The following is a 24,284-nucleotide window of genomic DNA, read 5'->3' as shown; positions in this document are numbered from 1 at the left end:
AAGGCAAAACTATAGAAACAGGAAACAGATAAGCAATATCAAGGGGTTGGGAGTAGATAGATTTATCAAAAAGGGATAGGACCTTTCTACCATGTGTAAAATAGCTAGCGGGAACCTGCTGTATAGCACAGGGAGCTCAGCCTGGTGCTCTGTGATGATCTAGAGGGGTGTGATGAGGTGATGAGAGGGAGGGGATATATGTATACATACAGCTGATGCAGGTTGTTTTACAGCAGGAACTAACACAACATTGTAAAGCAATTAAACTCCACTTAAAAAAAGAACATTTAAGAAAGAAATACTCATAATTTTTTAAAGAGATAGGAAGGAATTTAGGGTAGTGAACAATCTGTTTTCTTGATTGTAGTACTGACTCCTTGATTGTATGCTGCATTTGTCAAAAACTCTCAGAACTGTACACTTTTAAAGGTGATTATTACTGTGTGTAAATGATACCTCAATAAATCTAACTTTTAAAAATACCTCAGTACTATAACACTGGGCTTCCCTAGTAGCTCAGCTGGTAAAGAATCCACCTGCATTGCAGGAGACCCCAGTTCGATTCCTGGGCTGGGAAAATCTCCCGGAAAAGGGATAGGCTACCCTCTCTAGTATTCTTGGGCTTCTCTGGTGGTTCAGACAGTAAAGAATCTTCTGAAATGCAGGAGACCTGGGTTCAATCCCTGGGTTAGGAAGATCCCCTGGAGGAGGGCATGGCAACCCAGTCTTCTTTCCTGGAGAATTCCCATGGACAGAGGAGCCTGCTGGGCTATAGTCTACGGGGTCACAAAGAGCCAGACAGGACTGAGCAACTAAGCATAGCACAGCAGCACTATGATACTATGTTACAGTAAATATAAAAGAGAAATAGTTGAAAGTAATTTATAAAATAACATACATTTCCCTCTGTGAGGTTTGGGTACAGCCATTCAGAGGTTGGTCTTGTGTCAATTTATAACTGGTAATATTATTAACAACCGGGACACTCTTATTGGTCTCTACTAGCTCTGCTCCCCTCATGTGAACCATATTAAATCCCTTCATCTTTCATAAATCTATTTTACAGGTGAAGCAATCAAGGCTCAGGGGAGGTTACTGGGCATCAGGATTTTAATCCATGTTGACAGCTTTAGCTATATTGCTTGCATCAGTCCTCATGTAGTAAGTCAGTATCTCAGCATATGATCTCCTGGGGTCCCCAGACCTCCCCAGCCTACTCCAGGCCAACAATTCCCTGGACAGTGTGTATGAGGCTAGAACCCTCTCCTTATCCCTTCTCCATCCCCACTGGGTTCCTGTCCATGCAAACAGTGGGGACTTGGACAAGCAATGCTGGGGGACTTGCAGCAGCCACACTAAGTGGCCCGATGAAGCGATGTGAGCAACGAGGAGCCAGTAGACACTACGTTATTGGGGGACAAATGGGGAAATAGGTATTACCAGGATTTAATGGAAGAGTCACAGATACTGTATTAGTGGGTAATGGTCATCGAGACTTTGTACGGGTTGTTAATGGGGGTCCTACAGAGATGGCTAATGTGAAGTCTATGATGTCTTATCAGTCATTGCCCTTACCTGGGATAGGGAAGCAGATGAACAGAACACACCAATGTTCAGAGTATTGGGGGCATCACCACATACTGTGTTGGGGATGGTTACAAACACTGCTGTGTGGGGGTAATGGAAGACTGTCACTATCACTATAAGAGACAATTAATGGAGGGAAACAAAAGCCATCCAGATAGAGGTGTCAAAGAATCAGGAGGTAATATTAAAAGTTGGATTTGGTAGGGTATACTATGGTTTCCTACTCCGAGGATTGTTGTAAGCAGTCATCAGTCATGATTTAGGTGAAAATGGGAGTAAATCAGGAGTATGGAGGTTACCAGACTGTTTCACAAATGGGGCAAAGTAATATACATTATGCTGGAGGTTAACTGGGAGATGTAATGAAGAAGCTCTCCAGACATTATTTCCTGGCATTAGTAAGAGGTGACACAGTGATGGAATAAGGTGAAAGGAGGATAATGGAGGGTGTCCAGACATTGTGAATTAAGAAAGGGATAATGGTGAGATCTCCAGACATCTCCTGAGGAGTTAGCAAACACTGTCCCCAGTTGGGGGATAATGCTGGGTCACAAAACATTTAGTGAAGCCCCAGAAGCAATACTGGATGCAGTAAAAGGGGGTAGTGGGTCACCAGATATTGTTCTAAGATAGTGGGTTCATCAGTTACTGTGAAGCAGTGAGATAAAGAAGAGCTAATGATGGATTAGACATCATCATTAAGGTAATGGGACATGCCACTAATCACTGCCCAATTTGATTATTGGAGATTATATGAGAATCCTTAATCCTGCTCCCTCAACCAGGTTCTGTCCCCATTCTCAATCCCCATGCTGCTATTCACAATGGTGAGAACAATTCTGTACCACCTATTGCTCACTCTCAGTGTTGTCAATGGACTGACCTGAAAGAACCATTCTGCTGGTTCCAGTTTGGCCACCCAACAGCTGATCATTCAATCAGATCCTCTGCATGCATTTGTGAGGCCACTGCTGCCCCAGTCTTAGGCTGCCCACCTGACTTCCAAGGAAAGGCAACCCCTCTCTCTGCTCTTGGTCTCTCCAAATTAGCAGCTTTGGACAGACCTGTCAGGGCATGATAAGCAGGTGTGTACATCAGCTTATGAGGTAGGGAAGGCCCTGTCAAGGTGCAGTTGGGGTAGGGCAGGGTTGTGAATGCGTGGGCAGAATGAGCATGCTCTTTGTGATCACTTTGGAGCTGACTGAGGTATTTTGGAATCATTGAAGGGAATCTTGAAACATCAAGTATCTATGTGGGACTGATTTCCTGTGCCTCAGTCTCTTTTGCTTAAATGGGTAGGCATCAGACCAAAAGGTTTACAATGATGTTACAACTTTTGGGACAGGAAGGAAGGACTGAGGGTGAAAAAGCCTGCTGTGTATTAGGTAAGTTGGTTCTCCTCATCAGAGTATCTTATGCTGCAATATAGAAAGCACTGGGCTTCCCAGGTAGCTCAGTGGTAAAGAACCTGCCTGCTAATGCAGGAGACACAAGAGATGGGAGTTCAGTCTCTGGGTTGGGAAGATCCCCTGGAGAGGGAAATGGCAACCCCTTCCAGTATTCTTGCCAGAAAAAAATCTCATGGACAGAGGAACATGGTGGGCTATAGTCCATGGGGTCACAAAGAATTGGACATGACTGAGTGACTGAGCACAGCACACACATAGAAAGCACCAAAGGGAAATCGTGAGAAGAGCAGGGTCAACAGTGCATTAATGTACATTCATGGAAGGACTGCTGTATGTTAGGCATGGGTCTAAGTTCACTATGGTGAACAAAATGGGAAAAAAAAATTCTAGAATGCAAACCATAGACAAACAAGTGAAATATACAGGGTACTGTGGTAATAAGTGTTATGGAGAATGATAAAGGAGGAAGAGGAGAGGGATGGAATTTTAAGTCAGATAGGTAGGGAAGGGAAGGCCTCTGCAAAGAGATGCTGCTGGATGAAAGACATGAAGGAATAAAGCACACAGATATGAGGAACTGTGCTCTTTGAAGAGGGCACTATAAATGCAAAGGCCCTGAGGCAGGACCTAATTTGATGTGTTTGAGGGACATGGGGGAGAAGGTCCTTGTGGAGTGTATGGAATGAAGATGGATAGAAAGAAGACAGTGAAGGTAATGTTGAGGTTTGTTTTTATGAGTTAGTGATTTATTACTGTCATTATACAAGGCAAGTCATTAAGGAAGGCAAATGAGCTGGAAGAACTATGACAGCAAACGGGAGACTGAGGTGAAGAGTTGACTGAGATGACCTGAACATTCTTATTTCAGCTTTTCTGAAGGTAATGGGAACTCACAGGACATTATGCTGAGGGGTAATTAAGGGTCAATAAATCTGGGAGATAAGGGTAGTCAGCAGACACAGTATTTAGCATGAATGGGCAGTCATAATGCAATTATAGCAGTCAGAAGACAATGTGCTGTATGGGAGTTGAAGACATCTACTGATAGCTAACGAGGGGTGCTAGAGGATAATGGGCCAGTCAACTGTATACAAAAATAATTTCTCATTTATTGTGGCATCACTTTCTTGATAAAAATATGCAACAGGGAATTGGATAGACAAGACCATGTTAGATTCAGCAGAAGAATGTCACCCAAAATTCTGTTAGACAATGTGTTCTGCAACAAACACCTCACAGAACTCAGGGCTTATCATTATCATATATATTATGTTGTTCTACCATTCAGCTTACTGGCATGTTACTTATTCCACAGTAAACAGGGTTATCATTAACATGACTTCACATGTTTCCAGTGCAGAATTTGGTAACAGTGTTCCATTATAGTTTTCATGAGAAAAACTCCACTAATGTATCAAGTTGACAAAGTTCTTTCTCAGTATAAATGCCTCAGGGTTTACTGAGGCTGGTGACAATGTGGAAAGGGGCCCTCTCTTTTAGGGCCCTTTCAGAGGTCCTCTTCTGTATACTAATATGTGACATTATGATGGAACATTTCTATTTAAGATAATATGCATATTTTCTGCTGCACAAATTCCATAATATAAAATCAGATCTGATCTGAGGTTTCTCTCAGACTGTTTCTCTCAAGTGTGAATACTCTGATGCACATTGAGCACTGACTTCTGAACGAAGCCTTTCCCACAGACAACACACTTATAGGGTTTGTCTCCAGTGTGTGTTGTCTGGTGTTTATTCAAATTTGACCTGTCAGTGAAGGCCTTTCCACACTCTGCGCACACATAAGGCTTCTCTCCTGTATGAATGCGCTGATGCACCTGGAGCTGTGATTTCTTAGTAAATGATTTACCACAGTCACTGCATTCATAAGGTTTCTCTCCAGTATGAACCCTATGGTGTATAATCAGTTCTGACTTTTGTCTGAAGGTCTTTCCACATTCAGAACAGATGTAGGGCTTCTCTCCAGTATGAGTTTTCTGGTGTTTACTGAGATTTGACCTGCCACTAAAAGCTTTCCCACATACAACACACACATATGGTTTTTCTCCTGTGTGAATTGGTTGATGCACCAGGAGCTGAGATTTGGAGGTGAAGGATTTCCCACAATCACTGCATTCATAAGGTTTCTCCCCAGTATGAATTCTCTGATGAGTAATAAAGTTTGACTTCCGGATGAAGGCTCTTCCACACTCAGTGCACACGTAGGGTTTCTCTCCTGTATGAATTTTCTGATGCACAATGAGTATTGACTTCTGGTTGAAGGCTTTCCCACATTCATGGCATTCATACTGCCTCTCTCCAGTGTGAATTTTCTGGTGTATATTGAGGTGTGACTTCTGAGTGAAGGCTTTTCCACAGGTACTGCATTCATAAGGTTTCTCCCCAGTATGAATTCTCTGATGTGTAATCAAATCTGATCTTTGAGTGAAGGCCTTGCCACATTTAGGACATATATAGGATTTCTCTCCTGTATGAGTTTTCTGATGTGTAATGAGATTTGATCTGTTAGTGAATGCCTTCCCACATTTAGTGCACGTATAGGGTTTTTCTCCTGTGTGAATTCGTTTATGCACGTGGAGTTGTGACTTGGAAGTAAAGGATTTCCCACAGTGACCACATTTATAAGGTTTCTCTCCTGTATGAATTATTTGATGGGCTATCAAGTGTGCCTTCTGGATGAAGGCTAGACCGCATTTCATGCATATATATGATTTTTCTCCTGTATGAATTCTCTGATGCACTGTGAGTGCAGATTTCTGAGTGAATGCTTTTCCACAATCACCACATTCATAAGGTTTTTCTCCGGTGTGAATCCTCTGATGTATAATCAACTCTGACCTGTAGGTAAATGCCTTACCACATTCAGTACATATGGAAGATTTCTCTCTAATTTGAACCTTCTTATGTGTATTGAGGTTGGAATTATTGTTGAAAACCTTTCCATATTCGCTGCACATAGACAGTTTCATTCTTGTGTGAGTTCGTTGATGTACCTGCAGCTGTGACTTGGAAATGAAGGACTTCCCACAACTACTGCATTTATACGGTTTTTCTCCAGTGTGAATTCTTCGGTGTGCCATCAAGTGGGTCTTCTGGATGAAGGCTTGTCCACATTCAATACATATATAGGATCTCTCACCTGTATGAATTTTCTGATGCATCTTGAGCGTGGACTTCTGCGTGAATGCTTTCCCACAGTCACTGCACTCATGGTGTCTCTCTCCAGTATGAATTTTCTGATGTATACTAAGATCTGAGTTATAAGAGAAGCCTTTCCCACATTCACTGCATTCGTAGAGTTTTTCTCCAGTATGAAGTCTCTGATGCCTGAAAAGAGAAGATACTTGGAAAAAGGCTTTCCCACATTCACTGCACTTATAGGGCTTCTCTCGAGTATGAGTTCCCTGATGTGTGATGAATTCTGGCTTCTGTACAAAAGCTTTCCCACAGTCAATACATACATAGAGTTTTTCTCCTGTATGAACTTTCAGATGTACTTTAAGTTGTGAATTCTGAGTGAAAATATTTCCAAATTCAGCACATTTGTAAGATTTCACCCCAGTATGAATTTTCTGATGTTGAGAGGGTACTTGTTCATAGCTGAGAATTTTTCCACTTTGATTATGGTCCTGTAATTTCTCTCCTGTTGGAGTACACTCTTGTTTAGTATAGGAAGAAATTTTACCATATTCAGTAATCTTATTAATGTTCTTTGATCCACTGTTTCTATTATGATTGCATAAATCTAAATTACAGCTTAAAGCACTTCCAAATAAGTCACATTGATGATGAGGTCTCTTTGGGGAAGGAATGTTTTGGCTCACACGAATTATTTTTCTTATGCCCTTATATGCATAATCCCTCTGTATAGTCAATACTTTCTTGACGAAAGCCACATTTCTTAAAGATCTGTTTTCTCTCTGATGATAGCTCTCTATCTGGTCACCAATCTCCCACAATTCTTCTACAATAAAATACAACAAAACGTCATTTGTAGCATCACCTTCCCTCTCAATATAGAAAGTTTCTGAGGTTTGAAACCCAAAGTCTCCTTCTCAAAGGAGAATGATTTTAGCTCAAAGAACAGCTAGCAAAGGCAAGATGAGAGGCTCATATGGTTTATCCAAGTTGAACACACTGAAAAGAGTGATGAGGGTGAATCAATGACTTAGTAGACTTGGTGACAGGGGTGATAGGAAACACTGTGGGATAGAATTCAGTTTATTTAGAGAATAAACTTTATGAACTCAATTCACTATGTGCAGAAGTGAAAAAAGGGCAAAGAACAAGATATACAGCACAATAACATTTATATAAATTAATAATACATACCTCAAGTCATTTTAAACTTTAAAAGACCATATATGAACTGAAAAATATCTTTCTATCATGAGAAACAATTGCCTATGATGGGAAGTGAGATGAATATGGGGGAAAGAAGAAAAAAGGAATAAAAAAAAAATTATAGAGAATCCTTACTCATACTGATGATGATAGTGCATCCTGAATGAAGACATGATCAAACTCAAACCTCATCTTGCGAAGTACAGAAATAAAGCAATTTCAAAAAATATCAGCCAGGCAGAGACTCCCCAGTCACTATGAAGTCTCAAGTAATTTTGGAAGGAAAAGTCAGAAAGGTACTCCTAACAGTTAAGTGACAGTGAGCCCTAAGTAATCAGTTGGATGAAAGGCATAGGGAATGGGAAAGTGAGAAATCTTAAGTCAGTGACTATGGAGAAAATAGGAAGAGAGCATGACTGGAGATAAAGTTTAGAACCATCTCACAATAAGAAATGAGAGAGGACTAGCAGGAATGGGAGTGTGTGACACATAGTAAGTTTTAAAGAAAGCAAATCCACAAACAGCTGAATACAGAAAGAGTGAATCTCAAACAATGGAGAAAGCAGAAAGAAAAGAGTGTTAGAGAACGTGAGCATAACCAAGAAAAAAAGAAAATATTTAATGAGGCAGATTGGCATGTGATCCAGAGCCCAAAAAGCCAAGGAAGAAGATAGTTAGAATTGGCAAAGGCATTTATGTAGAAGGCATTTAATTATTTGAGAGGCCAATGTCAAGGGCTCTCAAAAAAAAGAAAAAGATCAGAACCTTCCAGAAGAATCATACTAATAGCAACTCAAAGATGCTAGCCTTTCTCAAGATGGCTGAGATTTACTTCCCTGTGTCCCATCAGTCTGGGTCACTCTCACTCACCTGGACAGCTCTGATATGGGCCCTCACCTTGCAATGCCCATGGCTCCTTTCCTTGTTCCAACATGAAAACCTCGATTTCAGGAACTTGATATCCTGTTCATGAGAAATGATAAAAGGTCTTGCTTGCTTCTGCCTGTGCTGTCATGTCTGACCCTTTACGACCTCATGGACTGTAGCCCACCAGACTCCTCTGTCCATGGGATTTTCCAGACAATAATACTGGAGTAAGTTGCCATTTCCTTCTCCAGGAGATCTTCCCGACCCAGGGATCAAACCGGGGTCTCTTGATTGCAGGCAGATTCTTTACCGTCTAAGCCACCAGGGAAGCCCACCATAAAGTATAAACAAATCTATTCTAAAAAGTTAAAATTTATCAAAATTTATGCACACAAAAACTTATAACTGTACATGGCACCATTCACAGAGCACAGAAATGTAGACAAACGTAAAGATGCAATAATAAATTATAACTGCATAAACTGTAGTACATACTGTACTACTGTAATAATTTTGTAGCTACCTCCTATTGCTATTTCAGTAAGTTTAAGTGCTGTGAATAACCACTTAAAACACCCTAATCATCACTTCATGAGCAATCCCTCTCTCCAATAAATTGCACATAGCACTAAAAACTAATCTCCCTGGGTTGTCATGTACTTTTTCATGTTCACTCAGTACCATAAACCTTGAATAATATCATGGAACCCACACTAAGTGCCATTATAAGAAAAAGTTGAATTGCTTGATTAAGGTCCAGCTCATTGTGTTTCAGTCCATGGGGTCGCAAAGAGTTGGACACAACTGAGCGACTGAACTGAACTGAATTGTGTTTCTGAGCCCAATCAGTAAAGTCTTATTGTTCAATGAGGCTTTGTTTTTCAGGAAACTAACCATGTTTAGTTAGAGAACAAAGTACAGTTAATCCTTGAACAACAGAGCTTTGAACTGCATGGGTCCACTCACATGGATTTTATTGAAAATATTTTCCAAGCTAAAGCTGTGGTTGCCAGCCATTTCAAGATAAACCCAGTATGAGGACCATTCTAAAAAGAGAAAAAGAAATTCATAAAGCATTGCTGTAGCTAAACCAGAAGATACAAAAACCTTGCACTTTTTAAGAAATACTTTTTTATCTTGTATTAAAAGTGGAGTTTGGGGCTTCCCTGCATAGGGAAGTGGCTCAATAGTAAAGAATTTGCTGGCCAGTGCAAGAGACACAGGTTCAGTTGCTGATCCTGGAAGATCCCACATGCTGTGAAGCAACTAAGCCTGTGTGCCACAAAAACTATTGAGCCTGTGCTCTAGAGCCTGGGAGCCACAACTACTGAACCCATGTGCTGCAACTACTGATGCCCTCTGCAACAAGAGAAGCCACCACAATGAGAAGTCTGCACACTGCAACTAGAGTAGCCCCAGCTCACCGCAACTAGAGAAAAGCCTGCACAGCAATGAAGACCCAACACAGACAAAAATAAACTTTTTTAAAATGTAGTTTTTATGTGGGTTCAGAACTGCTATAAGAGAAGTATATCTAGAAACTCTAATACTATTTGAGAAAAAGCAAAGTAATTATATAATAAAGCAAAAGGAACATGAAGGGCCTAAAGAGAGAGGATATAATCCCAGTAAAGGATGGTTTGATAAATTTAGAAAGAGGTTTGGCTTTTAAAAAAGGTAACAGGACAAGCAGCTTCTGCTGACCAAAACGGAACACATGAGTTCCTAGATGCCTTTAAGAAAATCATCAAGAGCCACCAGTCTTTTGGCTATAAAACAAGAAGGCCTGAACAGCAAGAAACTTCTGGATTGGTTCCACTGATGCTTGTCCCTTAAGTCAGGATGTATCCAGCCAGTAAGAGACTGCCTTTTAAAGTTCTGTTGATATTGGACAATGCCACTGGCCACCCAGAACCCCACGAGTTCAATACCAAAGGTGATAAAGTGGTCTGGTCCCCAAACATACATCTCTAATGTAGCCCCTAGATCAGGGGGGTCACAAGGATCATTAAAGCTTATTACACATGATAGTCCATGGAAAGGAATGTCAATGCTATGGAAGAGAACCTTGACAGAACATCATGAAAGGCTGGAAGGATTATACCACTGAAGATGCCATTCTTGTTATAGAAAAAGCTATAAAATTCATCAAGCCTGAACCATAAACTCCTGCCAGAGAAACTGTGTCCAGATGTTGTGCGTAACTTCACAGGATTTACGGCAGAACCAATCAGGGAAATCAAGAAAGACATTGTGAATGAGGCAAAAAAGTTGGAGGTGAAAGTGTAAAGGATTTGAAGATATGGATCTTAGAGAAATTTAAGAGCTAACAGACATCACACCACAGGCTTGGTAAATATGAGGGCTTCTGAATCAGTGCCAGATGGTAGGAAACAGATATAAAATAAGCAGTGCCAGAGAACAAACTGACATGAGACAGTCTAACAGATGGGTCCCACTTGCTTAAGACTGTTTCTACCTTCTTTTACCACATGGACCATTCTATGATATGAGCACTAAAACTAAAGCAAATGGTGGAAGAAGGATTGGTATGATATAGAAGCATTTTTAGAGAAATGAAAAAGCAAAAAAGTTAAGACAGAAATTATGATGTATTTGCATAAAATTACACTGAGTGTGCCTGCTTCTCCGGCCTCAACTCTTCTACCTCCCCCACTTCTGTTGCCTCTGCCACCTCTGAGACAGCAAAACCAATTTCTTTTCTTCCTCCTCCTCATCCCACTTAATGTGAAGATGATGAAGATGAAGACTTTTATGATGATCTACTTCCACCTAAAAAGCAGTAAATACTCATCGTGCTATACAGTTAATAAACTTATCTGTTGTATATACCTGTGTCTTCCTGTGAAAATCTACTGATAAGAACTATATGAGGAGTTTTAGTTTCATCATCATCATTGTATTTATCACCTAAGTATTCATCATGTAGAACGTCATGCATAAGACCTGTACTGAGGATGACAGACTATTCTTACATAGGCATAAGGTGAGTGATATTTAACATAAAGTTAATAAGGTCTTAGTTTTCTTACTGTTTTATAACTTTGCTTTCCAAGAACCGCATTACTGTAAGTGTGCCTCTTTTGTAATTGTTTTCTCTAGCTTACTTTATTATAAGAATACAATATATAATACATACAATATACAAAATATACATTGACTATTTATGTTATTGGTAACATAAATAAAACAGGTAAATAACATAAAAAAATAAAACATATAAGAAAATGAATAACATAAATAAAATAGGTAACATAAGCCTAATAGGTAGGGATTCTCAGGTGGCTCAGACTGTAAAGAATCTACCTGTAATGCAGGAGACCCAGGTTCAACCCCAGAAGATCCCCTGGAGAAGGGAATGGCTACCCACTCCAGTATTCTTGTCTGGAGAATTCCATGGACTGAGGAGTCTGGCGGGCTGCAGTCCATGGGATCACAGAGAGTTGGACACAACTGAGGGACTAACGCTTTCACATGTTACTGGTAAGTCTTCCAGTCACCAGTAGGCTATTAGTAGTTAAGTGTTTGGGAAGTGAAAAGTTATATGTAAATTTTCAACTGTGCAGGGGGTCTGCGCCCCAACCCCTGTGTTGTTCAAGAGTCAACTATAATATTCACAGTGCCCAAAAGGGAGAAAGAATTCTGGACAAATAAGGGCAAAACCATCATATAAGTCAGATGTCTCATAGCATTCAGCACCTGAGAATAAGAACACTCTCAGTGGGGGCTTCCCTCAGACACCCAGGTGACTGTGCTTACCTATTGAGAGCAAGTGGCTACAGGTCTCCAGCATCACATCCCGGTACAGGTTTTTCTGATCAAGGTCCAATTGCTGCCACTCCTCTCTGCTGAAATCTACAGCCACGTCCCTGAAGGACACTGATACCTGTAAGGGCACATTCCTGTTCAGCATGAAAAGTTAGCTTTGGAGGATGGAGACACTTTATTTAGGAATATAGAACTTGAGTTTTGTAGTTATTAGTTTACCTTTTTTTTAAAAACCTCACCCCCCTCATTTCCTTAAAAATTTATTATGAAATTTTATACAGAAGATTTAAAAGAATTACATAGGGAAAACCTATAATCTATAACCACTAATAATCTATCACTAACATGTTACCCTACTTGCTTTTACCACATATTTACCCATCCATCAATCCATCTTACTTTTCTGTGCATTTCAAAAACTACAGGTGCCAGTATACTTCCTTCTAAATACTTCAAAAATGAAAATCATTAAGTAGAGTATAACATGTTTTTATCATTTTTAAGATAAGTCTTACATACAATGAAATGTACAGACCCTCAGTACCATTTGAAGTTTTGACAAATGCATATACTTGTGTAATCCAGGAACATCTAAAAAATATTTCATACAGTGTGTGCATGTGTGTGTGCTAGTCACTTCAGTCTATACAGTGTATATTAAATATCTAGTTCTACATAATATTTTATGGAAGAAAGAAGTCCAGTAAAGAATTTCTGCTATTGTTCTATACTGCTGCTGCTGCTACTGCTGCTAAGTCGCTTCAGTCGTGTCCGACTCTGTGAGACCCCATAGATGCCAGCCCACTAGGCTCCCCTGTCCCTGGGATTCTCCAGGCAAGAATACTGGAATGGGTTGCCATTTCCTTCTCCAATGCATGAAAGTGAAAAGTGAAAGTAAAGTCACTCAGTCGTGCCCAACTCTTAGCGACCTCATGGACTGCAGCCCACCAGGCTCCTCTGTCTATGGGATTTTCCAGGCAAGAGTACTGGAGTGGGGTGCCATTGCCTTCTCTGTTGTTCTATACTATGATCAGTCAATTACTCACTTTTCAAAACTTAAGATTGAAATAGGCTCTCTTGTAGTTTTCTAGCAACTGGATGAATAACCTAAAATATAATTTCTGATTAATTTAGGCCAACCCATTATGCTAGTCCTGGAACCACAAAAATAAATTACTTATGTTTCTAATCTTCTAGCAACTTAAAAGACTTAGAAAATAAACAAGACCTATGATTTTTAAAAAAGGAAGTCACAAATTCACTAAAGGGTTAAAAAGTGAATCTCCATGTAGAAAACACTGGGGTCCCCCAAAAGGAAAAATACATTCTACATGGGGTTTGTAAATTTACATTAATTGAGGAATTTAAGTTAGAATATGAGAAGTATAATACAGAATGAGGGGGTGAGGGAGGTCATTTCCCAGAAAAGACAAAACCAAAGGTGTGGATATAGGAAAATACACGATGAGTTTGGATAACAGTAAATAGCTCTATGTAAATGAAGAGAAGTCTGCATGACATGCCAGGAAGGTGGTTATGGGAAAAACAGTTTGCTCATATAAGAAGTATGAATTTTCCACTTTTAAGTAAAGGTAATTAAGCTAATTAGATTTATATTAAAATTTTTTTGCATTGCAGAATAACCAAATAAATGATGAGGAACAGTTTCTTATAAAATGCTTTCTGGCTGATTAATGAAGAAGTTAGGATAGAATCAGAATAACATCATTTCATAATTCATAATGAAATAATAGACAATAATCACTATAGGTTGCTCAACTGTTTCATGTGAAAGGCTGAGAAGTTTAAAATGAATGAATGAGCTAAGAACATCTGCAATGAACCAACAACCATTTTAACATCATAAAAAGAGATAACCAGGAATTATGTGCCTCCTGATATGATATATAAAGAAAAATACAACCTGAAACTCATTAAGCCTCTGCTCTCGGCTAAGTCACTTCAGTCGTGTCCGACTCTGTGTGATCCCATAGACGGCAGCCCACCAGGCTCCCCCGTCCCTGGGATTCTCCAGGCAAGAACACTGGAGTGGGTTGCCATTTCCTTCTCCAATGCATGAAAGTGAAAAGTGAAAGGGAAGTCGCTCAGTCGTGTCCCATGGACTGCAGCCTACCAGGCTCCTCTGTCCATGGGATTTTCCAGGCAAGAGTACTGGAGTGGGGTGCTATCACCTTCTCCGCATTAAGTCTCTAGATCCAACAAATTATTCATAAGTAAGGCCTTGGTGCCTCAGGGGCAAAGAATCCGCCTGCAATGCAGGAGACGGGGGTTCACTTCCTGGGCTGGGAGAAGAAAACGGCAACCCACTCCAGTATTCTTGCCAGGGAAATCCCATGGACAGAGGAAACTGACAGGCTAAAATCCATGGGGTCACAGAGAGTCAGACACAACTTAGTGACTAAACAACAACAATGTGAAGTGTAGAGAAAAATGTTCAACAATATCAAGACTAAAACATAAGCTAAATCCAGAAGGTAGCAAATGATCTGTTTTTTTTCAAAAAATACATCACAAAAGAAAAAATATGGAGGGGAATCTTTTTTTTTGTTTTTTAACAGTTTTTAATGAAAGCTGTAGACAAGATGACTTTATTCCTGCATCTTCTCAATTGTTTCTTCCTTATATTTGCCCTTTTGCTTTCCTACTTGGAGAGATTTGGCTTTACCTTTGAGGATCTTTTTGCGGTCTTTGTCCAGTGTTAGTCCGGTGATAACCACCTTGCTGGGGTGAATGCCCATATGGACAGTTGTGCCATTAGCCTTCTCCTGCTGCACTCATTCAATGTAGATGACGTATTTCTTCCTGTAAACCTGAACTACTTTGCCAATTTGCTGCCCTTTGTAGTGCCCTCATACAACTGAACTTCATCATCCTTTCGGATGGGCATGGATCGAATGATGTACTTCTGTCTTAGCTTTTTAGAAAGAGGAGAAGACATAATTTTCCTGCGAATGTGGGAAGGTGCATTGAAATGCCTTTTTCGATTCTTGCTTAGGTCAGAAGTCACAAAGGGACTGAACTTCATTTTGGCTGCTGGCGTTTCAGTGATGGCCACAGAAGGGAAGAGGGGAACCTTTTCTTTATTAAAAGAGACTAAGAGAAGTCCCTGGTGGTTCAATGGTTGGAAGCTGGAGCTTTCACTGACAAGATCCCAGGTTCAGTCCCTGGTTGGGATCTAGGATCCCACAAGCCTTGTGCTGTGCTCCCCAACTCCCCCCTCCAAAAAAAAAGACTTCAGAGCCATACTAACCAAGTGCAACTTATGGACCTTGTTTGGCTCTTAATTAAAGCAAACCAACATTAAAAAGATACTTATGGCATGTTTGTATGTATGTCTTTGTGCATATTCAGTTGTGTATGACTCTTTGCAACCCGATGGACTGTAGCCCACCATGCTCCTCTGTCCATGGGATTTTCCAGGCAAGAATACTGGAGTGGGTTACCATTTCCTCATCCAGGGGATCTTAAGAGAAATTCAAATAAAAACTGTATATTCAATGATATCTAGAAATTACTATCACTATGTTATAGGTGTGATAATGGCTTTATGGTTACATTAAATAAAAAGGAAAAAAGAATTCTCATATCTTAAGAGATATACATCAAAGTATTCACAGATAAAATGGTTTTTGGAATTTACTTTAAAATAATCTGGCAGTTGGGAAGGAGTGTGACTTTACTTAATATAAAAATGACAGAGTATTGATGACTACTAAAGCTGAGTGATCAGTATAATAGATACAAGGGTTCCTTATACTATTCTCTTTACTCTTGGATATGTTTACATTTTTTTTTCATAATAGTTTTTTTTTTTTTTTAAAAAAAACATGATCATTTAAATTTAAAAATTCTAGTCTGGAAATGCATAATTGAAGGAATGACTTATTTCCACCTGGAGTCATAAACACTTAAAAAAGGGATTATAGGAACTTGAACATCCCACACTCAGCAAATTGCAGAAATAACAGAGAGGGTATTATCTATGCTATAGAAAAGTAAACACCATCTAATCAATATTTATAGGATACTCCAACCAAAGAAAAACACACATTCTTTTCAAGAACCCACAGAACAATGACCAAGACAGACCATATCCTAGGGTGTGAAACAAATCTCAATAAACTGGAAAGAACTGAAATAATGCAAAGGTGTTCTCTGAAAATAATAGAAGCCAATTAAAAATCAGTAACAGAAAGACAACAGAAAAATCTCCAAAGGAAGTATGTTAGAAAATAATAACAAAAACTGAAAAGTCACAAAATATCTTGAAATCAATCAACACACTGCTAAATAAACTACAAGTCAAAGAGAAATCCTCAAAAGAAATTTAGAAAATACACAGAACTGAAAGAAAATGAAAAATACTACGTATCAACTCATCTTATCTCTCATTACCATTAAGTGCTGTCCTTTTAAAATCTTTGTCATGCTGGGCAAAAATCGTAATGCATTATTATCTTTACAGTTATTTGATTACTAACTAAATCAAAACTTTTATGTTTATTGGCTGGTAAATATGTAACATATCAAAATCTGTGAGATGTTGAAAGGGAAATTTATAGAAAAGGGGAAACAAACTCCAAATAAAAAATGGGCAGGGGATCTGAATAAGGCATTTTTCCAAAGAAAATATACAGACTTCCAACAGATATATGAAAACATGCTCAATATCACTAACAATCAGGGAAATACAAGTTAAATTCACAATAAGATACCACCTTACACATGTTAGAATGGCTATTATCAAAAAAACCCACCACACAAAACAAAAACAAAAAATACCACAAGAAATAACAAGTGTTGGCAAAGATGTGGAGAAAAGGGAATCCTTGTGCATTACTGGAAGAATGTAAACTGGTACAACCACTATGGAAAATACTATGGAAGTTCCTCAAAAATTAGAAATTAACTGCCTTGTGAAAATTAATAAATATCTTAAAGGTTCTCAACACAAGAAAAACATCTGTAACTACATGTGATGAAAACTAGATTTATTGTGGTGACCATTTCACAATATATACAAAGACTGAATAATGTTGTATACCTAAAACTAATGTGTGATATGTCAATTACATCAATTTTAAAAAAAAAGAAGAAACAGGGGAAAGTTCTCAAGTCAATAATCTAAATTCCTACCTCAGGAAAGTAGAAAAAGAAAAGCAAAATAAACCCAAAGCAAGCAGAAAAAAGAAAAATAATAGAAAGTAAACATCAATGAAATTGGAAAACAAATTTTTTTTTTAACTAGAGAAAAATCAATAACACACAATGTATTATTTGGGGAAATAAATAAATAAAATTGCTAAATCTTGCTAACTGACCTAGTAATCAAGGATTAAAAAGATACAAATCACCAATGTCAGGAATGAAATAGGACTATGATTACAGATCTGGCAGCCATTAAAAGAAAAATAAGGGAATACAAAAATTCTATGCTGGTAAGAGTCAGCAATTTAGAAGAAATGGACCAATTCCTCAAAAACCACAAACTACCAAAACTTACATTATGGCATAGATAAACTGATAATCCTACAACCATTCTATTAAAATCATAATTTAAAATCTCCTGAAAAAAATCTCCAGGCCCAGATAGTTTTACTAGAGAGTTCTACTAAATTTTTAAAGAAGCGTTAGTCTCATTTTTACATAATCCCATTCAGAAAGTAAAGGAGGGGGAAGCTCTTCTAATTAAGCCCAACTAATTTTATGAAGTCAGTATTATTACCCTGATACCAAAACAGGACAAAGACAGTATCAAAAAGAAAACTACAGACCAGTATCTCTTTTATGAATTTAGATGCAAACATCCTAAATAAAATACTGGCAGACTGGATCGAGCAATGAATAAAAATAACCATGTACCACAATAAACAGGAATTTATGAAAGAATTCTCTGTATTATATTCTGCAATGTTCTTTGAATCTATAATTATTCCAAAACAAATAAAAGTTGAAAAACTATATTGAAGAAAGATTATTCTCATAAGAGAACATTCTGAAATGAGCAAAACTGGAAAATATGTCATGAAAACCACCGCATAATTCAGGTGGGAGAATAAAAATTTCTTACTTACCTAAAGTAAGGCTGTAGTAAGGCTATAGAACAGACTGATATTAATTATTAAGGAGGTAAAATTGATCCCAAATGTGAAGATAAGATAATGGGACTCAAGTAACTCTCAGTTATCAGTTTTGTGTTGCTACAGATTCTAAGGTCACAGTTGAATTTAAGGACTAGAGGTGGAGGATGGGGGAAGAAGACAAGAATTAATAAATTTTGTACATATTGAGGTTTAGGTGATAAAACATATACAAGGAGGGACACTAGGCAGATGGATACAGAGCTAGTATGGAGATGACGATTCAGTTGTACTAAAGCAGGTCACTGAATTCAGAGGAGGGAATAAGCATGTAGGGAGGAAAGGACAGAGAAAGTATTAAAGATACTTAGGGCTTTTCATTCCATGGGGCAACTAAGCTTGTGCACCACAACTACTGAAGCCTGTGTGCTCTAGGGTCTGTGCTCTGCAACAAGAGAAGCCACCACAATAAGGCCACATATCACAATAACTAGAGAAAGCCTGCTGGCACCAATGAAGACCTAGCACAGTCAAAAATAAATAATACAAAAAAAATTTTTAAAGATGCTCTTGGTTTTTAATGTCTAAAATTATGATGTTTAAAAGCTATCTTTTTTATTTCTTCATTTATCTGTCTTCAAAGATTCTAGTTTGCCTCTATGCGATGTGTTTATTCTGTTTAGGAGGCTTAAAACATTATCATTTCTTTGAAAATGTCCCCTATATACTTGAAAAGACTATATATGCTCTAATCTTTCTCTTTCATACACTTGCACATTCACAACCTATTTCACACTAAAGTCCTGGTCCCTGAACCCTATGCCATCAATAATTAAATAAGGAATCAAGAAGATGTCATATCCGTGGCTTTGACTCCACAGCAAATGAGCTTCTTATAAACAATCTGTCCAGGGAAAAAAAACCTCCTTACTTAAAGATAACAATAAAAATCTAATGTACAAAGACACTATAAGCAAAAAGAATAAAAGAAAAAGGAGATTTAAAGGAACATGCTAGAAATAAGCTGCCACACAAACACAATCACCATGAATTCAAGGAATTCACTAAAACAAGCAACAACTTAATTAAGTAAATAGGGATATAAGAGTCCAAGGGATAAATTCTGGAAAAACAAGTTAAGAAATTGTTATTTAATTGTTAAAAAAAATGGCAGATCTCAGTAAAGAAAGAAAAAGTAACACAGAAATGAAGTTTTCTCTGAAAGCAATAAAAACATTCTGTGAAAAACTGGCATTGGCCAATCTCAATCTCATTAAAAGTAGAATTTTTAAAATAAAAGTCATAATACCTACAAGGGAAAATATAGTAAATGGTAATTAAAGGTTTGATGGGAAAGTTAATATATTCCTAGAAATACACCCATTTCATCTGCAATTTACATTTTATTTCTTTGAGATAAAATTATTTCTCTAGATTATTTTTCCCTGGAGAAGAAAATGGCATCCCACTCCACTCTTGCCCGGAGAATTCCACGGACAGAGGAGCCGGATGGGCAACAGTCCTTGGGATCAAGAGAGTCAGACCCGACTGTGTGACTAACTTTCACTTAAACTTTTCCAGATTATTTTTAAGCATTGTTTTGCTGTGAATAGTTAATACATTTGACTTCTGACTCTATAATTTTCAATTCTTTTACTATCATTGACTGGTTGGGACATCAAGGTTACATAGTAAATAAAATGAAACAAATATCAAAAACAAGGTTGGGAATAACTTTAGGTATCATCTTTATCCAAAACTTTGTTGTAAAGATCAAACTACTCCCAGAATGAATTTCCACCCACTGGGATTCCTCCTCCTCACCTCACATGAGCCACCACGTTCCTCTGGAGCCAGGCTCAGGGATTTCTGGGGAGAGGTCTGATTGGCTGGCATGGTCATGTTGGGTCTCAACCTTTATTCTCTAAGCAAACTAAAGTTTGGTGCACATATAAACTCAAGCAGAGCCGCTGAAGAGTGGTGAGGTGAAATCTGGAGGAAGATCTAGTCCAGAGGCTTCTGGAAAGATAATGTTCACATGGTCAGTCATCAAATCAACATTTCCAAGGAACTCCAAGGTGTAGTTTCCTGAGCCAGACACCACAGAACAGTGGTTCTCAAACTTGAGTGTGCATTTGAATCACCTGGAGGGTCTGTTAAAATATTAATTCAGTTAAAAATCTGCACATTCTAACAGTTTCCAATTCAGCAAGTCTAGGATAGGGCCCAACTCAGACTATTCAGGTTGTTCTAACAAAATACCACAGACTCGGTAGCTTATAAACAACAGAAAGTTACTGCTCACAGTTCTGGAAGCTGAGACGTCCAAGATCAAGGTGCCAGCACAAACATGTTTTCATGAAGTCACTCTTCCTGGTTTAAAGTCAGCACCTTCTAGCTGTGTTTTCACATGGTGGGAGGGACTAGGGAGCTCTGTGGTGTCTCTTTTGTATGGGCACTAATCCCATTCACCAGGGTTCTACTTTTATGACCTAATCATTCCCCAAAGGTCCCATCTTCTAACATCATAATTTTGGGTGTCTGGATTTTAACATATGAATTTGGGAAGAACAAATATTCAGATCATAGCAGGGCCCCAAAATCTCCATTTCTAACTAGTACCCAGGTGATGCTAATAATGCTGTTTCAGGAACCACATTTTGAGAACTAGCACTGTGGAGTACAGGCTTCCCAGTTGGCTCAGTGGTAAAGAATCCGCCTGCCAATGCAGGAGACACAGGTTCAATCCCCGCGTCGGGAGAATTCCCTGGAGGAGGAAATGGCAACCCATTCCAGTATTCTTGCCTGGGAAATCCCATGGATAGAGGAGCCTGGTGGGCTACAGTCTGTGGGGTCACAGAGTCAGATGCAACTGAACATACACGCACTCTGTGAAGGACAGAAAGTTTAACAAATCCTGTGATAAGTTATTCATGGTAAAATATGGGGAAAAACATGAGATACAGAGAAACAGTATTAAAGATGTGAATTGCAACTCAGCTATTTTTTGGCTATGAGACAATGAAGTTATTTTAGCTTTAGTTTCAAAAATAAGAATGAAAATGCCTACCTCATAGAATTATGAAAATTAAATGAGATGGTGCTTGTAAAGTACTCAATACTTCCCTGGAAGAAGCATGCAATAAATATCAGCAATTACCATCACTATTAGATATTAAAACAATATAAAAACAATATAATCAAAGCAAGGAAAACAACAGACCAGACAATGATTTATGTATGTATTACTTAATGATTTATGTATGTGACATTCAACTAAATGTACACAAGACATTCATTGCATAAGCAGTGTTGATGTAACTGGCCATCCACCTGGAACAAAACAAACTAGATCCCCATCACACACTATACTTTAGATTGATTTCCAACAGGAATAAATACTTTTAAGTATATACATTTTTAAAACCTCAAAGAATATTAAAATAAACTTTAGGAGAATATATTTGTATAACATTCTGGTGGAGTAGGAGGGATCTTACTTATAAATATCTAACTTATAAATGAGATCTAACTTAAAAATGAGAGAAAACCCAGAAACTATAAAAGAAAAAACAAATATTTCTGATTATAAAGATACACCTTAAAAATAAAAATGAAGATATATATATATATAATTTTTCAATATGTGATGACAGGTTATCCCTAATGGTAAAAAAAAAAAAAAAAACCAAAATTTGCAATCAAATAGATTTTTTAAAAAGTGACAAAGGACACACAAACAGAAAAGGAAATTTAGATGGCCGACTGCATTAGAACAATTAGATATAATTTTACCCTCAGAACTGTAAAAGCTTTTTTTAAAATGCTGGAAAGCATTTTGGAAAATGAGCTCTTTTATAAATTAGTGGTGGGTGCTTAAGTGGCTATAGTATCTTTTGAGTTATTTAGGTTCAACTACTACTAAAAATACAAATAACTGTTCCTAATAATAGTTTCAAATATACACACCAGAAACTGGCAGAAAGAAGGGCAAGAGGACAAATAACCTTTCCAATGTGAGTTTACCTGTCTCGGTAATTAATTAAGCAGAGAAAACAATATGGAAATACATTCGCTATTAAACAATGTAATTATTAAAGAACACACATTGTTTTTCGTAAAAGATGTGTGGCATTTATGAAAACTGACCCTGAACTGGGCCATAAGCAATTTTTACCCTCGAGCCTCACCCAGAGGCATTATTTGAAATAAGAATGCCCTTCTGAATAATTCACGGGTAAAAGAAAAAAATTGGAAAAAAAAAAAAAAAAGACAAAAACCCAAACGCTGAGATGTGAGCAAAGGAAAATGCTTGTGAATGTTTAGAAAACAAGCTCATGACAGACCCCATGCTGACGCCCCAAGCCCTACCACTGACCACAGACTTCCATCACTGGGCCCAAAGATCCCAGTCACTCTTCTTAAAGATACTCATTGTTGCCCAGAACCCCATCACTGAACTCTTTGATACCAATCAAGGGACGCCACAGACACGACCCCCCACCACTGAAGCCGAAAACCATCATCACTAACTCCACGGACAAGCCTTCCATCACTGACCTCACAGAATTCCTAATCAAGACCAACCAAAATCACCAGAGACCTCTCGGAAATAAAGTGTGAAAAAGCTCCCCACACTAGCAGCAAAAAAAAAACAACAAAACACCTCCGCAGGCACTTCCGCTTCCAGTCAGACCTCTAGCACTGCCCCTTACGGACGCTTGGCATTGCGCATGCTCCGAATTACTTTGACAGTCGCGTTCAACAAGGCGAAGGGACGTTAGAAAGACTTTGTGCAGTTTCCCGGCGAGGCGGGGGGCGCTGTTGGGTAGAGAACATGGCTGCTCCCAATGGCGCTTCTGCGAGCGGGCGGCCATCTTGGAAGTGTGTCCATTCCGTACACCGGAGAACTAGGCCTCGGTGGGTTTTTAGAGTGAGGCAAGGGTTACTACCCCTCCAGTATTCTTGCCTGGAGAATCTCATAGAAAAGGAATCTGGCGGGATACAGTCCATGCGGTCGAAGAGTGGGTCACGACTTAGCGACTAAACAACAGCAAGGGACTGTGCCGGGACAAGCACTCAGGGAGTGTGGAGAGGTCAGAATGGGAGTCCACCCCTGGATGAAACGACGTGACAGAGAAATGTTAGAATGGGCAATCCGCTGAGGAAGGGTGGTACAGCCTTTAATGCGAGAAAGCACTGGGGCAAACAGGGTTAGAAGTTAGAATATAGTCCTTAGCTCTCTGGTGGCTCAGACGGTAAAGAATCTGCCTGCAATCTAGGAGACCTGAGTTCGATTCCTGGGTAGGGAAGATCCCCTGGATAAGGGAATGGCAACCCACTGCAGTGTTCCTGCCTGGAGAATTCCATGGACAGAGGAGCCTACTGGGCTGCAGTCCCTGGGATTGCAAAGAGTCACACACGACTGACTAACACAGGAAGGGCTGGTGGGGGGAATGGAGACTTGAGTCCCCATTAATCTTCACTAGCCTTCACCTTAACAACTACAAGGAATACTATAATAGGCAACAAAAATAAAATAATAACAGTCTTTAAGATGGTTGTGCATGTGCTAAGTTGCTTCTTTCCCGTGCAACTCTTCGTGACGCTATGGACTGCAGCCTACCAAGCTCCTCTGTTCATGGGATTCTCTAAGCAAGAACACTAGAGTGGACTGCCATGCTCTCGTCCAGGTCAACGTGTGGCTAAAAGTACTTAAGGAAAACTATTATTTTTATTTACTTCTTAATTAAAATCTAAGTAATAACAATGTCCTTACTGTATAAATGAAGCCTTAAGTCCCATCTGTGACTCCTCTGTAACTTCTCCAACATGGAAATTCTGGAGCAGCTAACACTCTCCCCATCCCCATCCCCTGTTTTTTTCTGGGGGGGGGGTGCTGTGAGTGTAAAGTCCACAAAGACAGTAGTTAACAATACTGTATTATATACTTGAAAATTGCTAATAGAGTAGATCCTAAATGTTCTTACCACACACACACACACACACACACACACAAAAGATAATTATGTGAGGTGATGAATGTGTTAACTAACCTCACTGTGGAAATTATTTCTCAATACATCCATGTATCAAATCATCATGTTATGTGACAATTCTATCTCAACAGAGCTGAAAAAAGTAAATTATCTCTCATCTTAACTAT

The 24,284-nt window shown here is 38.8% G+C and overlaps 2 protein-coding genes, 1 long non-coding RNA gene and 1 pseudogene across 3 annotated transcripts in view; 2 read left to right on the top strand and 2 right to left on the bottom strand.

Moving 5' to 3' along the window:
- The window catches only part of LOC120872623, a 39,154-nt gene extending 33,751 nt beyond the window's left edge, over nucleotides 1–5,403 (top strand). Inside the window, exon 3 of the long non-coding RNA XR_005723293.1 lies at nucleotides 5,345–5,403. This is a non-coding gene — a long non-coding RNA (uncharacterized LOC120872623). The remainder of the gene's footprint in view (nucleotides 1–5,344) is intronic.
- LOC120872609 (zinc finger protein 383-like) overlaps nucleotides 1–24,284 on the top strand; it is a 261,148-nt gene that overhangs the window by 188,750 nt on the left and 48,114 nt on the right. The gene's annotated exons all lie outside the window — the stretch shown is intronic.
- On the bottom strand, nucleotides 4,086–22,987 carry LOC120872501 (zinc finger protein 585A-like). The gene is made up of 6 exons (XM_040252909.1): nucleotides 22,679–22,987; nucleotides 21,189–21,244; nucleotides 19,943–20,137; nucleotides 12,009–12,135; nucleotides 8,232–8,324; nucleotides 4,086–6,981 (listed from the first exon to the last, which is right to left on the bottom strand). The coding sequence occupies exons 3-6, from the start codon at nucleotides 20,018–20,020 to the stop codon at nucleotides 4,643–4,645; spliced, it is 2,637 nt and encodes an 878-aa protein (XP_040108843.1). The 5' UTR covers nucleotides 20,021–20,137; nucleotides 21,189–21,244; nucleotides 22,679–22,987; the 3' UTR covers nucleotides 4,086–4,642.
- LOC120872583 lies at nucleotides 14,586–19,465 on the bottom strand (annotated as a pseudogene).

Source organism: Oryx dammah, unplaced genomic scaffold (assembly GCF_014754425.2).
Source record: "Oryx dammah isolate SB20612 unplaced genomic scaffold, SCBI_Odam_1.1 HiC_scaffold_13, whole genome shotgun sequence".
Classification (NCBI taxonomy): Eukaryota; Metazoa; Chordata; class Mammalia; order Artiodactyla; family Bovidae; genus Oryx; species Oryx dammah.
The sequence above is the reverse complement of the archived record's forward strand: the minus strand, read 5'-3'. Positions and strand labels throughout refer to the sequence as shown.